General features: G+C 37.9%; 1 protein-coding gene across 3 annotated transcripts in view; it reads left to right on the forward strand.

The window, feature by feature from the left end:
• Positions 1-17,045, forward strand: part of Atf2 (activating transcription factor 2) — an 84,195-nt gene that overhangs the window by 59,738 nt on the left and 7,412 nt on the right. For all 3 annotated transcript variants that reach the window (XM_051167030.1, XM_051167032.1, XM_051167031.1), the window contains 4 exons: positions 491-577; positions 11,384-11,533; positions 12,844-13,050; positions 15,785-15,890. In XM_051167030.1, the coding sequence (XP_051022987.1) occupies positions 491-577; positions 11,384-11,533; positions 12,844-13,050; positions 15,785-15,890 (550 nt within the window). The remainder of the gene's footprint in view (positions 1-490; positions 578-11,383; positions 11,534-12,843; positions 13,051-15,784; positions 15,891-17,045) is intronic.

Here is a 17,045-nt window from a genome sequence, read left to right on the forward strand (position 1 = left end):
ACTCAAAATACATAAAAGACTTAGTGAGGATTCAGTTATAAGGTTTGTGTTCTCTCTCTCTCTCTCTCTCTCTCTCTCTCTCTCTCTCTCTCTCTCTCTCTCTCTCTCTTCTTCCCTCCCTCCCTCCCTCCCTCCCTCCCCCCTTGGTTTTCAAGACAGCATTTCTCTGTGTAGCCTTGGCTATTCTGGACTCAATTTGTATACCATGGTAACCTCGAGCTCACAAGAGATTGGGAGGGGGAATTACAGCCCTTTGAGAAAGGCTAAAATATGGAGATTAGCATTTCAGAGAAGTTGATAACTTTTGAAAAATAAATCTAGTGGCATAGTTCATCAGAATTCAGTGCAAACATATAATCAGCTGTAGTTAAAGTTTATAATTTTCTAAACCCAAAGGCATAAATTATAATCATGTATAGTGGGGGAAAAAAAACGTACATCTTGTTTTGTAAATACTGAGTTGAAGTTATTTCCAATATTTTTTGCACAGCTTGTTCGGCCAGTCACCATGGTGCCTAGTGTTCCAGGAATCCCAGGCCCTTCCTCCCCTCAGCCAGTGCAGTCAGAAGCAAAAATGGTAAGGGGGGGGGCGGCGGCTTGGTTTTGTTTTGTTTGTCTTAACATTTATTGAGTCTCTTAATTTTTTTTTTCTCATTAAGGCCAGCATTTTATAAAGTTGTGGACTGTACTACACTATAGAAGAACCAGGAATATTAAAGAAGAAAAGCTTCCATTAGTATAGTTAACTGGCTAATGGCGCTTTAATATAAAGAATGAAGGGATAAAATTGTGGGTTTTGTTGCTTGTGATCTGTCTGGTTTGGACTATGCCTTAAACTCCTCCTAGTGGAGGCTCTGAATACTACAGCTGAAATTAAGTAGAAGCTCTGAAAGCTGTGCTAAACAGTTAAGCAAAGCTTCTCCAAATTGTGTATCAGTTAGAAAACATTGCATGTGATTAAAAGGAAAGTTGTATTTTTCTTTTGTGCTTTCAACATTAAAGTATTTTTATTGTTAAAAAAAAAAAGAGCTTTGGGGGCTTGAAAGATGGGTCAGTGGTTAAAAGCACTAACTGTTCTTTCAGAGGACCCAGGTTCTGCTCTCCGAACCCACATGGTGTCTCACAGCTGGCTCCAGATCCAGGGGATCTGACACCTTCACACAGACATGCATCCAGACAAAAACCAGTACATATAAAATAAAAATAAATAAATAAAATATAATTAAAAAATAATAAAAAGATGAGCTATAGACTAAGATTCAGGAATAAGTTTTTATTTTAATCCTGACTCTGTATTCACCATTGTTTGCATCTTTCCCTTCATATAGGCTAGGCAAGCACTCTGCAACTGAGCTACATCTTAACCCCCTATTTTTTGCTTTATTTTGAGACAGGGCTTCACTAAGTTGCCCAGGCTAGCCTTTGACCTCACACCATTGCCTATATAGACTTTGAACTTGGGATCCTCTTGCCTCAGCTTCTATAGTACCAGGATTAGGGGTCTGCACTACTAGGCCCAGCTTGGCTTTAATTTTTCTGAGATTCAATTTTCTTAACTGTAAAGTAAAAGGGTTAACTTTTCATTCCTAGAATTTTTCTTAATTCATATCCCATAAACTGTCTTAATTTTCTTGACAGAGCCATGAAATTTCTGATTTATCAAAATCAGTATAATAGAACCTCTGTGGTCTATTAATGATGCAATGATAATTTTCACTAATATCAATTAATGTATCTTAGTAAAAATAGATTAGGATTGCTAGATTCTTATTTGCTTCAGTTTTTTGTAGGCACTATAGTAACACAAATTTGGACACATAAGAATGTTACTTGTGATGCACCTTAGATTTTTTAACTGCTGTGTATTCACTCAAATATTCTGAAATTTGCACATAATAACTTGTGTAAAACTTATATATCACCTGGATAAAGAGTGTTTGAGGTTCATAAATGATCTAGTTATTGATTGTGTTGAGAAAAGAATACAAAAGCTAAAGGGGAAAGTTTTCACATTTTCAGTACATTTCAGGTCAATCCTGTTAAAATACTGAGTTGAATCTCTTTTTCCTTAATGACAGAAGACCTTCATTGGGGATGTGTCTGTTACATGTTTCCTATTAAATATGGTGTGTCTAGGGGAAATGAGCTTAACTTGCCATGCATGCAGAAAATCAAAGCTGAGTAGCCTAGGGGTGAGAGGGAAGGGCCTGTTGTGGTAAGTGTGCCTGGACATACTTTCACATAATTAGGGCAGCTTTTATCCTACAAACTGACCCAAGAGGAACAGACACTAAAGGAAATTCTTTTGACTATAAGAATCATAATTCTAGCGACTGTTAAAGTTAACATGAAATCATTAGTTGAAAACTAGGGGAGTAAGAATGACCTACTTAAATTTAACAATCCAATTAAATTTCTTATTAGAGTTTTAGCTGGAGGAATAAATATGCTTTGCCTTTTTTCCCTTTGTTTGTTTGTTTTTTCAACACAAGGTTTCTCAGTGTAACCTTGCCCCGTCTGGACTGGCTTTGTAGACCAGGCTGGCCTTGAACTCACAGAGATCCACCTGCCTCTGCCTCCCTGAGTGCTGGGATTACTGGCATGTGCCACTGCATCCAGCAAATATGCTTTTCTTAATTTTGATCAAATAAAAAACAAACATTGCTTTTAAATTTTGCGAGTGTGCTCTCACATGTAAGTGGATGTATGCACCTGTGCATGCATGTGTGGAGCCAGAGAGGGTGTCCTGTGTCTCTCCACACCTTGATCAGCTCAGTGTTGAGCTAGACTGGCTAACCAGCAAGCCCCTGGCATCCACCTGTCTCCACAGCCTCAGCCCTGGACTTACAGGCACACGCAAGCACTTGACCACTGAGCCATTCTGTTAGTGTCTTTCCCCACTGCTCCTGCTTTAATTTATTTTCAGTATTTATTTTGTTGGTGATTGTATGTATATTTCTGTCTATGTGTATTTATGGATATGTGCACATGAGTGCAGGTGCCTGTGGAGGTCAGAGGCACCAGATCCCCTGGAGCCAGAGTTACAGATGCTTGTGAGCCACCTAATGCGGGTGCTGGGAATCAATTAATTTGGGTCTTCTGGGAAAGCAGTGTTTGCTCTTAATTGCTTAGCCATGTCTCCAGCCTGGCTTTTAAGTTTGTAATGATGGAAATGTTTTTTATAAATGCAAGATATATAAAAGTAATAGAAAGTACCATGTACTTAATGTCCATTTAATTGTTTCATAGGTTTTAATGTCAATTTTACATGTATTTAAATGAGCCACTTTTAACTACAGCTTTCTGGTAAATATGTCTGTTCTTGTAATATATGCTGTTATTATCATATAGACCATTAACACATCCAGAAAGTTTTCTAGTTAATTATCTCTGTTTTGTGGTTTGGCACCATAAATTCTAGTTTAGTATAAATAGACTCATGTACTGTTTTGTGTGTAGCTCAGCGTATGTCTGAGATTGATCGATGTTGAGGAGTATATTGTAACTTATTTAATTTTATTGCAAAGTAGTATTACTTTGTGTGAGTGTACTACAGTTTTTGTCTATTTTCTTAGTAATAGACACTTACTGTCCAGTGTTGAGCTATTGTGAGTAAAGCCATTGTGTACATGTTGTTGCTTTGTCTAGTAAGGTCCCTGCAGTGATAGAGGCTGACTCTAGGACTTCACAGGTGTTCAGCGAGATCATTGCCTCCGAGCTACATTGAACAGTCCTAGCTATCACAGATGTTCTTGTGTGTCTCTGTGGACAGGATTGTTGGTATTTTCTTGAAGAACACAATTGCTGAGTCAGATACACCTCCACCACCACTCCTGAGACAGGGTTCTCTATGTAGCCTTGGCTGTCCTGCACTCACTTTGTACACCAGGCTAGCCTTGAACTCACAGAGATCCTTTTGCCTCTCTGCCCCCCAAGTGCTGGGATTACAAGCATGCACAACTGTGCCAGCCAACCTTTTCTTTTTTTTATGTAGCCAGGCTGGCCTCAAACTTAGAGTGTAGTTAAGTTTGACCTTGAGTTTCTAATCCTTCTGCCTCCACCACCTAAGTACTAGAATTATAGGCATGTGCTTATTATATAGTGCCAGGAATCAAGCCCAGAACATTGTCCATGTGAGGCAAATACTCTGTCAGCTGAACTGCATCCCATCCATTTAGAAAAGTTTTTGTTTAATTTGGGTTCTTGGTTTTTTTCAATCTATAGCTTGAATGTTTGACACAAGTTCTAACCCTGTAACCCAGTCTGGCCTAAAACTCAAGTTGACTTCAAATTTGAAGCAGTCTACCTGGCTTTGGCCTCCCATGGACTGGGATTATAGGTGTGAGCTACCATGCTCAGCTACCTTTCATATTTCTTAAGGCTATAGGTGTATTCTTCATTTTAAATTTTTCTTTCTCCTAATCTTTTAACTTCTTCAAGTAGAAGCCTATGTCATTGAACTGTTTTTGTTTTTTTACTTTTTACTATAGGCATTTATAGTTATAAATGTTCTTGTATTCACCAGCTCTGATACCCTACATTTTCCTCATGATGCAGCTTCTAATTTCCCTATGGTTTCTTTGGCAAGTGGGCTATTTAGAAACGTATTATATAGTTTTCAAATATTCAGAGACCCTCATCTTGTTTCTTACCAATTTCTAATCATGTTGTGAAAACATGCCATCTATGGTGATCTTCAGGCATTTAGTTTAGAGCTATTTCTGTCCTTTATTATTTATTTAACAAATATGTGCTAAGACATTCATCAAGCAAGGTGATACCATATATTTCTAGTCATCGTGAGAGCCAAGAGTTCTGTCTACTAGAACACCCAGAGCACTAGGCTTTTATCCTATGAATGAGGTATTTGGGTTTCATTGTTTTGTTATATTGATGCCATTCATAATGACTATTTTTATATTTGTTTGCTTGGTTTTGGTTTTTCAAGACAGGATTTCTCTTTGTAGTCTTGGCTGTCCTGGAGCTCACTCTGTAGACCAGGATGGACTGAAACTCACAGAGATTTGCCTACCTTTGCCTCCCAAGTGCTGGGATTAAAGGCGTGCACCATCACTGCCAGGCTCATGATGACTTTTACGCACAAATACTATTTGGAGACTACTTTTTAAAACAATCTACAGGGGCTAGAGAGATGGCTCAGAGGTTAAGAGTACTGGCTGCTTTTCCAAAGATCCTGAGTTCAATTCCCAGCAACCACATGGTGGCTCATAACTGTCTATAATGCATGCAAGTGCGTATGCAGGCAGAACACTGTATATATAATAAATAAATCTTTTAAAAAAACAGTTTGCACTAAAATACAATAAAACAGTTTACATTTATTAAAGTTACAAGTTTGAAAACAATTCTGAAAGTTCTCAAAGTAACTTCTAAGCACAATTATGTAATGACTGCTTTTTAAAAGCTTAAGATATAATTCATCTGAAACATGTTATACTTCTTCTATAAACTCAATGTATCTTTTCTTAGTTGTCTAAGAAACTTTCTTCAATTCTCTGATAGCTGCTCAACATAGTAAGTCTTGATTTTCTTAAAATATCCTAATATCTGTCATTTACAAGCTTAAAGCTATCTTAATGCTTATAATAAAATCATACAACTGAATCAGTCTGTAGGTCTAAACATTTTAACCTAAGATCCAAGAGTAGCCAAACATGGTGGCCTTTAACCCCAGAACTGACAGGCTAAGTCTGAAAGGATTGTAAGTTCAAGGCAAACTGGGCAATTTATCAAGTCTATCAAGAAAGAAGCGGGGAGAGGGGGGGTTCCTGTTAGAGTATACAGAAGCATCTTAATTGTAAATAAATGATTTCCTGCATCAGAGACTGAACTGTGCTTTTCAAATGTGTGAGCTGCCACTCACATGCCTAGATCTATGTAATGCTCTAAGTGATCCTTACTCTACCTATCTGTAGCTCCTACTTAAATTTAATTTCCCTTTCACTTCTGTAGTTGGATTTTGCTTTGTTGTTTGGAAGTTGGTACCAGACTTTGCTACTTTGTGGGTTTTTCTTTCTTCTACCCTTCTCCACTCTTTTTCCACCCACTCAACCCCCTAGCACTAATAGGAGAGAAAAAAAAGAAGGGAAAGTGGGCAACATTTTTGTTAGACTACTTCCCGCTGATAAGGGCGTCAAGTTTGGTCTTCACAGTTAGGGTATCTAATTTCTTCTCTTTCTTTGCATACTACTATGACCAAAAGCATCCAAGCAGCAGCACATCCTGCCTCTTGGGGCCCTATCATTCACATACCCTCTGAAAAGTCTCCAGAATTTCAAACATCATCCGTCACAGAAACTATATCTGCAGCTAGCAAAATCACGCTTCTACCAGAGCTCAAGTCAAATCATAGTCACCTACAGTGAAGCAGCCCGAAATCCCCACACTTGGGATTAAAACAAAAATGTATTCTTATAATACTTCTGTGGGTTTGTTTGTTTGTTTGTTTGTTTGTTTGTTTTCTTAAGAGACCAAAACTCCAAAAGTCTTAGTATAGTAATGACACTGACACTGGCTTTAAACCATCTGAACGTCTTTTTTTTTTTTTTTTTTTTTTTGAGATAGGGTTTCTTCCTCTGTGTAGCCCTACCTGTCATGGAACTCACTTTTTGGACCAGGCTGGCCTTGTACTCAGAGATCCACCTGCCTCTGCCTTCTAGGTGCTGGGGTTAAAAGTATACTCCACATGCCTGGCTCTGAAACTTCTTTTAAGATTTATTTATGTTTTATATGTATATATGTTTTGCCTGCATAAGAGATTATGTACCATGTGTGCAGTGCCCAAAGAGAGTAGAAGATATAGGGTCTTCTGGAACTAGAGGTACAGACCATTGTGAGTCAACTATGTAGGTGGTGGGAACTGAATTCTGGTCCTTCAGAAGAGTAGCCAGTGCTCTTGCCTGCTGAGCCGTCTGTCCAGCCACTATCTGAGCTTCTTAAAGCATCCTGTTTGAGTTACATGTCTGTCAAGAACTTGTACCGCAGTCTGATTCTGTATAGTGAGCAGTTTCAGTTCTGCTGACATGATGTTAAATTCCAACTAAAAATGGTTAAAGAGCAATAACAGGATTGAGATCCATATAAACTACAGTTGAGAAATTTGACTTTGAATTTAAAGATGGCCACGTATGCTTTAATTTTCTAATTTTCCGATAACCACTGTTTACAGGTAGATAATATGTGTTTGTGTTTGCTACAAATACAAAATTCAGATCATTTGTTTTCCTACTGAAATTTGCAACTTAAGCTTAAAAATTTTTTTAAAGGAATTTTCAGGTCTTTGGAAAACTAAAAACGTGATACAGAAATAAGTAAAAACTCACAAATATTGAAGTTTATCTAGTACTTTTTACCACTATAAAAGAATTCCCAAGATCTGTGAATTTCTACAAAATTACACTAGGTTTCATGAAATTTAGGCTTAAGGGATTTCTCATTAAGTACATATTTAAATTTTTTTTTTTTTTTTTTTTTTTTTTTGGTTTTTCGAGACAGGGTCTCTCTATGTTAGCCTTGGCTGTCTTAATTTTTATATTACTCTTTTAATAATGTAACTTCTGAATGTTTACAATTTTAAAAGGAAAAAAAAAAAAAAAACGCTCCTTTGAGCAAGATGTTAATCACCTTAGCGTTCTGTTTCAGGTTCAGTAAAGTGAGTTCCTCCAGAGTGATTTCTTTAAGACTTGTGTGACAAACCAAGGAAATCTTTGCACACAGTGGGTAGCCAGTAGTTTTTCTGCAGGGGGTTTCTACTAAAAGCTGACAGAGGGCATCTTGGCAAATGTTCAGAAACCTACATTAACTTAGCTGGGCCCTGCATGGAACCTCATGTTCAGCAGAATTCTTCTGACCTGTCTCTGCATGCCGAGCTAATCAGCAAACACCTAATGAGCCCACACCAAAAAAACAGACCCTCTCCCTGCCGACTTCATTTTCATGGGTTCTCTAGGGGTAGGAAGACAAGACTTCATGAGGACTGATGATACTGCAAAGACCACAATAATGATAATTAACTTGCTGAATTTAGAAGATTATGCTGTTAATTAGTTGCAAAATAAAGATAAGTAATACAGCAGCAGATGGTAGGATACCACCCAGGAGAAGGAGGGTTATCACTCTGACGAGCTTCTGTGCCACATATGAAATATGAATCCGACTTGTTCATAAATTGCTCCTAGAACACATTATCTTCTTCTTTGAACTGTGATGGAGTAGTGTGTTCCCACCGAGTTCTGACAGATGGGATAACATTTATTTTCAGGTGCTGCATAGACATAGAACATAAATAACAATTTTTTTAAAGCAAACACTTCTGAAAAATGAGTGTATCAGATGGGTCAGTACAACAAACTATTTGTCCTTTAATTAATTGGCATAATCTGTCTCTAAGAAAAAAAAACTTTCAATATAGCAGTTGAAACTTATATCATGAAAAATTAACTCTAGACACAAACACATTTGTTTGCGTCTTAGAAATATGTTTTATTCTTTGAGACAATGAATACTTTTACCTTCAAAATAAAACTATATCCTGTTTTTATTGCACATGTTGGAGATTATAGACCCTTTAAATCTTATTTAATTTTAAGTGTTCAGCCTTATAGATATCCTTATGTCAGTGTGTGAAGGTTTACTGACTACTCTGATCATCCTACTTAATCTAGTCTTTTTTTTTTTTAAAGCTTACATATACCTTTGTGTACTTTTAAGAATTAGTGATTTAGAGCCATGTTAATTAACCCTTAAGTCCCTTTCTTGTAGTTTATACCCAGTGGCACACTTTATAAGTCAGACCCATTGTAATCAATGTAACAGCATGGAGCAAACATCAGTGCTTCCTCACTGGATGAGCACTGTGTACCCTAGGGCAGTCAGGGGTGATATGGGTGAGCACTGATGCTGCTGTAAGTGCTCTGTGTGGCAGTAACTTGCCCTACTAACTACTGTTCAGGAGAGTGACGTTTATGTGCTTCAGACTCCCCTGTGTGTAGTTACTGTATTTCATTAATTCTGAGTTAAGCTATTGACTATAAAACTAAATGCTTTTAAATTCTACGGTGTTTTGCCGACAGAAATTTTGCTAAGCTCAACCTCAACATTATACATCTTATATATATCTAGAAATGAAGCTCCAGTATAGATTAGGTGGTAATCTTTGTATTTTGATGTCTAACATTCTGATGATGAAAGACATAAATCTGAAGATTGACCATCCCCCCAAACTCTCCTCTGTTCTGTTTTTATGACATGACCTACAATGCTATATTACGGCTCTTATCTTTCTGCCTTCAGTTCTTCAACATTTCCTACATCTTCCTGATTCTAATCAGTAACTAATTTGCTTAGTCATCTAATTTGTTTTAATCCATTCAGCATTATCCTGTCTGTTATTAGTCTTATTTTTGTGTGTTTGGTACTAATATTGTTACTCTAAATGGCTTAAAAGGGGAAAAGAAGGAACCAGTGATCACACCTGGATTCTGTGGTCTTGCACATCATTCATGTATAAGATGGTTGGGTCACATCAGCGTTTCAGACGATCCCCAAGTACATTTGGAAAATAAAATTTGTATAAACTAAACTATGCTTCGATCCTCAGAGAAAGCAGTGAGTAATGGCTGCCAGTGACCTGTGTAACATTTAACATTCCACACGGTTCCATTTACATCTCGCAGTTTTGGAAAGCCCTAGATCAACTACAACATGACTCTTCAACACCAAGAATCCACACGTGGATAGATAACTCTTCTTCAGATGCATACCTAAGTCTCTTAAGAAAGTGTGCAGGCCGAGGTGTGGCTCAGTGACAGAATGGTTGCGTGTCATCCACAAAGCCCTGGGTTCATTTTGTAGTACTTGCATGGGTGAGTGGGTAGGTGGAGGGGTGGATGGATGAACGGATGGGTGGATGGGTGGGTAATAAAAATATCTCTGACTCGGTTACTAAGAATAATGTCAGTGATAATGGCTTCAGGTCTTTTAGTCACTGAAGTCCCCTCATTAAGCATGTTTCTATTAATCAATGAACTGGTTGCTTTAAAAAAAAAAAAATACAGAGAAATAAATAAGACAACCTCTGCTCTTAAAGAATTTATTTGGTTGGTAGATAAAATGATTACATGCAACCAGTTATAGGGTAAACGTAATTCAATGTTCATTCATTCAATCTTTTTCCTTGTCCTTGGTGTGTGTGTATGACTGATGAGAGAGTGGGAGTTTGGCTGTAGCGCTGGCTGACCTGGAACCCCCAGTGAAGAATAGGCTGGCCTTGAACTCAAAGATTTAACTTTCTCTTCTCCCCAATGATAGGATTAAAGGAATATACTGCCAAGCCCAGCTCAAGTTGTGCGTTATAAACAAATGTATCAATAATATCTAAGGCATCACTCAAATACTGGATCTGTCATGAAGTCTAATTCAGTTATTAGCAAAATAAAGTAGATCTTCCAGAGGACCTGGATTGGTTTACATCACCCACATGATGGCTCACAATCTGCCACTTGTAACTGCATTCCATAGGATCCAGTGCCCTCTTCTGTCCTTCATGGGTACCAGGTACACAACACTATGTACATACATACAGACAGACACTCACACATACACAGAAACTAAGTAAATCCTAAAAGGTGGGGAGGTGGTCTTTCATACTAGGGAGAGGAAGGACCATAGATTTAAATTTTAAGTTATTCAATATGACAGATTCTCATAGTAGCCTAAAAAGTGCAACATCAGATCGCTATGAAGGCCCCTCAGTTCAAAGTGTTTTCAACTCTAGAATCCATGGTGGAAGGAGAGAGCTGGTTCCAAAAGTTGTCCTCTGAGTGCATGACGTGTACATACACACAAAAGTAAGTAAAAATACATTTAAAAGTAGAACATCAGGTTATCATCCTGGTAAATACTAAAAATCTGAAAACAGATCAAATAGATCCAAACCTAAAAAGAAGAGAATTAATTGTTAGAATTTGGGCAAATCCTGATAAAGGGTATGGGCATAGGGTCGGAGCAGGTAGGTGAAACCATAGAGACAGTTAACGCTGCACTTCTGTAGTTGAACAAGGTGGGCTGTGTTCAGATACTGTGTTTTCATTATTTAGGTCTTCTCAACAGTACAACAAAGTATCACATCCTACGTTTGTACCAGACAGTGTTGGAGAAGGTTTCCATAGTCCCACCTCATCACACTGATGTGTACTGTACTCCACTGAAGTAAAATAAATAAAAGCAATTGTGAAGCCAAACGTATTCATGTGTTCCTTGACAGACAGACACTGTCAACATTTAGGTTACTCAAAGAGTATGCTGGGAGTTAGATCTGCATGTAACATGGGAACCGTTTTTTAAGATGGTGTTTGCATTTCAGAGATTAAAAGCTGCTTTGACCCAGCAGCACCCTCCAGTTACCAACGGTGATGCTGTAAAAGGCCATGGCAGTGGATTGGTCAGGACTCAGTCAGAAGACTCTCGCCCACAGTCCTTGCAGCAGCCAGCCACCTCCACTACAGAAACTCCGGTATGCGTGCTGCACTCATCATTCCCCACTCTGGACACCCTTAAAAAGGAAAATGCAGTGTGACTGATGTGACTGCTTTATATGCTACAGTCTGTAAGCTTGTGACTGTAGTAGAGATAAACCATCTTGATTTGATACTTGTTTCGTGTTGATAAAAATTGAATCCAGTACTTCAAACAAGCTAAATAACTTCCGTTCTACTGAGCCCATATCCAGTCCTAGTGCTGTACAAACTAGTTGTTTGTACAAAAGGGTTAAATGGTTATTTTATATCTTAAGGGTAAGAAATACTTTGATGATTTGTCTACAGAGCCCATCTTGAGCTTAGGTTTGTAAATACACATTTTATCTGGTCATGACATTTTTAAATATACTTAATAGTGGGTAAAATAATTTTTCAAGATTATCTTTTGGGTCACATGCTGGTAGTCAGAAGTTCTTTCCTCGGCATCATTTCCAGAAGTTTTGTTTCTTTATTTGTCTACCAAACTGCCATATTCTGTGGTACCATTTGGGATTTTTAAGACTGAGAGTGCCTAACATTGGATAGTAATATACACCTCACAGTCTGACTTATGCCCTGGACTGAACAAAGAGAATCAAGCTGGTTCATTAGTGAACATCAGGACTTCTGTGGGTTCTCCTTACCTGAAAAAGAACTATTATTGTAAAAATAATTTCAAAATAATAGAATTGGAAAAAAGTAGTTATAAAAGACTTGAATGATATAAAATCTGTTTAAAAAGGAACATTTGTAAAATTAGTTTAACAAAATACACATACTTCCCCCCCCCCCCCCTTTGGTTTTTTGAGACAGGGTTTCTCTGTGTAGCCTTGGCTGTCCTGGACTCATTTTGTAGACCAGGCTGGCCTCGAACTCACAGGGATCCACCTGCCTCTGCCTCCCCAGTGCTGGGATTAAAGGTGCGCGCCACAACGCCCGGCCACATATTTTTTTTTATTGTCTGGTTGTGGGTTTCTGTATTTGTTCTCATCTGTGACAGGAAGAAGCATCTTTGATGATGGCTGAACAAGGCATCGATCTATGAATATAGCAGAATTCTTTTAACAAGACAGTAAAAAATACACATACCTTAAGGAAGATGTTCACACTGAGCATGTCACTATCACATACCTTGATTATTTAAAAGGGAATCATCCACCGGGTGGTTCTCGTGGTGTTCCAGAGTGCTGATGTCATGAAGGGTTACCGCATAAACTTAGCAGTACTCCCCTTCATGCTGTGTCTTGCCCATGTTAATTTACTCACTATACACTCAGGTGACAAGTTTATCTGCATGTTGTCACAGGCTTCTCCAGCTCACACAACTCCACAGACCCAAAATACAAGTGGCCGTCGAAGAAGAGCAGCTAATGAAGATCCTGACGAGAAAAGGAGGAAGTTTCTAGAACGAAATAGAGCAGCAGCTTCAAGATGCCGACAAAAAAGGAAAGTCTGGGTTCAGTCCTTAGAAAAGAAAGCAGAAGACTTGAGCTCACTAAACGGCCAGTTGCAGGTATGGGGCGTAAATACGTTTACTTCTATTAGTTAGGAACAGTGTTTTGGGTTTTTTTGTTGTTGTTGTTCGTTTGTCTGTTTTGTTTTGTTTGGGTGTGTATGTTGTGGTGTGTTGTGGGGTCAAGACAGACTTTCTCTGTGTAGCCCTGGCTGTCCTGGAACTATGTAGACCAGGCTGGTTTTGAACTCAGAGATCCACCTGCCTCTGCCTTCTGGGGTTAAAGGTGTGCTCCACCACCACCTGGCCAGGAGCACAGTTTTTCCGTCAGGACATGGTGTGTACCGCATATATGTGGACTCTAATACACCGTAGTTTCCTAATCCTTGTGAATGCTGACATGAAATAATACCGAACTTTCAACACTGGCACAATGAGAAAATTTACATGTAAATGTTATTTGTGTGGCATACAAACACCATAATTACCTTGCTTGAACTTTACAAAGTTCACAAAATTTAAAAATACCATTATTTAGGGGGTTTTGTAGAGTTGTTGTTGTTTTATATTAACCTTAAAGTTGTTTCAGTGGCAGTTTTTACATTTCTTCTTTGGATTATAATTTTCTTTCTGGGTTTTTGTTTTTGTTTTGTTTTTTTCCTTCTTGTCTTTTTTTTATTTTAACTCAATATAATGCTTGTGAAAGGTGCCAAATAGACAGTTTTCGAAACTGAAGGATTCTAATAATCCACAGAACAGCTATAATTTGACCAGTGGCAGACAAATTATTTCGTATTGCCCTGCCCATATACCTCAAATACATTTCTTAGGACCTCATGTGATATAAAGATTTTAAGGCTTCTTTCCCCATCGAAGTCTTTGGTAAGATTTCCAATAAAAGTACCAGGTAGTACCAACTGTGTTTCCTTCCCTCTCTTCTTCCCTCTCTCCTTCCTCTTCCTTCCTTTCCCACCCCCACCCCCCCGAGACAGGGTTTCTCTGTGTAGCCTTGGCTGTCCTGAACTCACTTTGTAGACCAGGCTGGCCTTGAACTCACAGCGATCTGCCTGCCTCTGCCTCTGCCTCTGCCTCTGCCTCTGCCTCTGCCTCCAGAGTGCTGGGATTAAAGGAGTGTGCCACCATGCCCAGCTCCTTTTATTCTTTTTTTTTTTTTTTTTTCCGCTTTTGGTATTATGACTATTCTCCAAAAGTATCTTTTGCACCAACAATTAACTAGAATTTAATTTTAATATATTGTAGTTGTTTATTAATATGTCCCTTTTTTTTTTTTTTTTTTTTTTTTTTTTTTTTTTTTTTTTTTTTTTTAAGCAGTGGAATTAGAAATTGAGATCAGGGCCTCACTACCACTAGTGTTGCCTTAATTATTTTGGAACTTTAGCTTAGGGAGCTAAATTTCCCAGACTTGCTTCAAGCTCAAGATCTTCCTGCCTCGGCTTTCGAAGTAGCTGGTGTTGTGAACACGTGGTTAATCAGCCTGTTGAGTTACCCATTTACAGGGTTAGGAGAGTCTTCCTATAGAAACACAGCTGACAGTAAAAGTGACACCTGCTTCCTGAATGGATCGGTAAAGGTGCCACAAATAGAATTCTTTAAAGGCTTAGAAAACTGCTTTTCACCATCCTATACAGTACCCAAAATATATTTTATAACAAGTTTTCATATGTGAGAACAGCATCCTTAAATGCCTTTATTGCATTTTGCATATTGATTCGGCTATTTTAGGGCAAATAGATTATCTTTTACAAAACTTATCTAACTTTAGTAATTAATAAAAAAGACTAATTAAGACTTACTATGTCTGGAGGGGAAAAAAAAGATTTATACTAAACAACATGAACTCCAAATATGTACTAATAATCAGTAAGAAATATTATTACTATTCTAACAAATGAATTTACTCAGAAATTTCCATAATTTCTTAAAATTAATTTTCTCTTTTAAATAAAACAAAACATACATACTAATTTATGTATAGACCACAAAACTATTCTTTGCTATTAGAATATTTATTACTTACATTTTCAGATATTCATGTTAACAGTGATTTAAATGTATCTTTTTGTTGTTTTTAATAAAATCTTTTAAATTTTTTGAGATTATAATTTATTTACATTTCTCTTTCCCCTTTCCTCCCTCCAAACCCAAAATATACCCCTTCCATGTCTCTATTTATTTATTTATTATTATTTATTTATTTATTTATTTATTTGAGGCAGGGTTTCTCTGTTTAACCTGGACTGTCCTGAGCTCACCTTGTAGACCAGGCTGGCCTCGAACTCACAGCGATCCTCCTGCCTCTGCCTCCCAAGTTCTGGGATTAAAGGTGTGCACCACCGCCGCCCAGCCTTAAATAATTCTTAAATATAATTTAATGTAAATGTAATCTTAAATGTAATTTCTTTGTTTCTATAAGCTTTCTTATTAATTGCATTTCCAGGATGAATTTTTCATTTTTAAAAAGTGAATGGAATCAGTGAAAATTCATTCTAATTGTTGACATTTTCAAGTTTTCAAGTAATCAAAAGAGCATATAACAAGGCTACCCAGTTACGGTGTTCATATAATTGTAGTTTTTTAAACTAAAAACTTTTATACAAATGCTGAAACATAAAACTGATCTATAGTGATTAAATTTATTTAAACAGCGTATGTCCCTTACAGTGCTACCAGAGAGAGAGATCCAGTTACACCTTAGGCCAAGCATTACTTTCTTTAAATAGCAAATCTGTTTAATATAATGCTGGTAAGGCCATATGAGTTGTTTGCTCTCCAGAGCGAAGTCACCCTGCTGAGAAACGAAGTGGCACAGCTGAAACAGCTTCTTCTGGCTCATAAAGATTGCCCTGTGACCGCCATGCAGAAGAAGTCTGGCTATCACAGTGAGTAATGTTCCATTACCTACAGCTGTAGGCTACACAGTGACAGACTGCTGAGTGAGCAGGGCTAACGGGGTGGGGTGGGGGGGGGTAGGAGGGAGGCAAGTTGCAGTTCTAGTACTTAAGATTAAATATCAGATTTTTTTGCATTATTATAATCTGGGGTGGGAAGAAAAGTTTTGCTCTTTCTAGCTTTTCTAGGCATTAGTGTGGATCGCTGTTTGCTGTCAGTGATCATTTATCTTCACAGGGTTGCACACTTCGACCTGAATTAACAAAGCCAAATAGTTTTTCCTTTCCTGCTCTACACACATACACACACACACACACACACACACACACACACACACACACACACCTTTAGTAATGATGAGGTTCTTTGTTTGTTTGTTTGTTTGTTTCAAGATAGGGTTTCTCTGTGTAGCCTTGGCTGTCCTGAACTGACTTTGTAGACCAGGCTGGCCTCGAACTCACAGAGATCCACCTGCCTCTGCCTCCTGAGTGCTGGGATTAAAGGCGTGCGCCACCACGCCTGGCTCTGATTAGAATTTTTTAATCAACTATCTTCATCAAAGTATATCCTAGCCATTTATAGTATCATATCCTGTTGTTGTTTTTTAGATAATGTCTGCACTGGACAGTATCTGTGTGGTTGTGAGCTTTCACATGGTACTGTCATGTTAGTCATGAAAATGCTAAAACAGAACTGTATTGAAATTATTTGCTTATAAATTTCCTTCTAAGTGTTTTCCCCTCTGTAGTGTTTCCCAGCTCTGTAGAGGTGAATTGTGCATGTTCCTCTCTCTGATGTCCTTCTTGACAAGATGCACAGTGTTGGAACCAGCTGTTACTCCCGAGTAAATGGCCAATTTTGTCCTTCACACACAAATTTGTAACAAGTAACAGAGCTGGGGCTACATTAGGCAACATTCATAATACATAGCCTGTGGCCTTTTGTTTTTATGATTTAGTGATATTTCAGGATATTTGTAAATGTGAAGACTGTTTCAACCATATGTATCCACTTCATTTTAATTTGCCAATGTCAGTAATTTAAAAGAAGGAAACAGTTTGTGTTGGATGCAAACAGTTCCTCAGGTACTTACAATAAAACTTAATGGCTACCATCTTTACTTGTAGTCAGTTGTAAGCAGTTTC

This window comes from Acomys russatus, chromosome 24 (assembly GCF_903995435.1).
Source record: "Acomys russatus chromosome 24, mAcoRus1.1, whole genome shotgun sequence".
In the NCBI taxonomy this organism is placed as follows: Eukaryota; Metazoa; Chordata; class Mammalia; order Rodentia; family Muridae; genus Acomys; species Acomys russatus.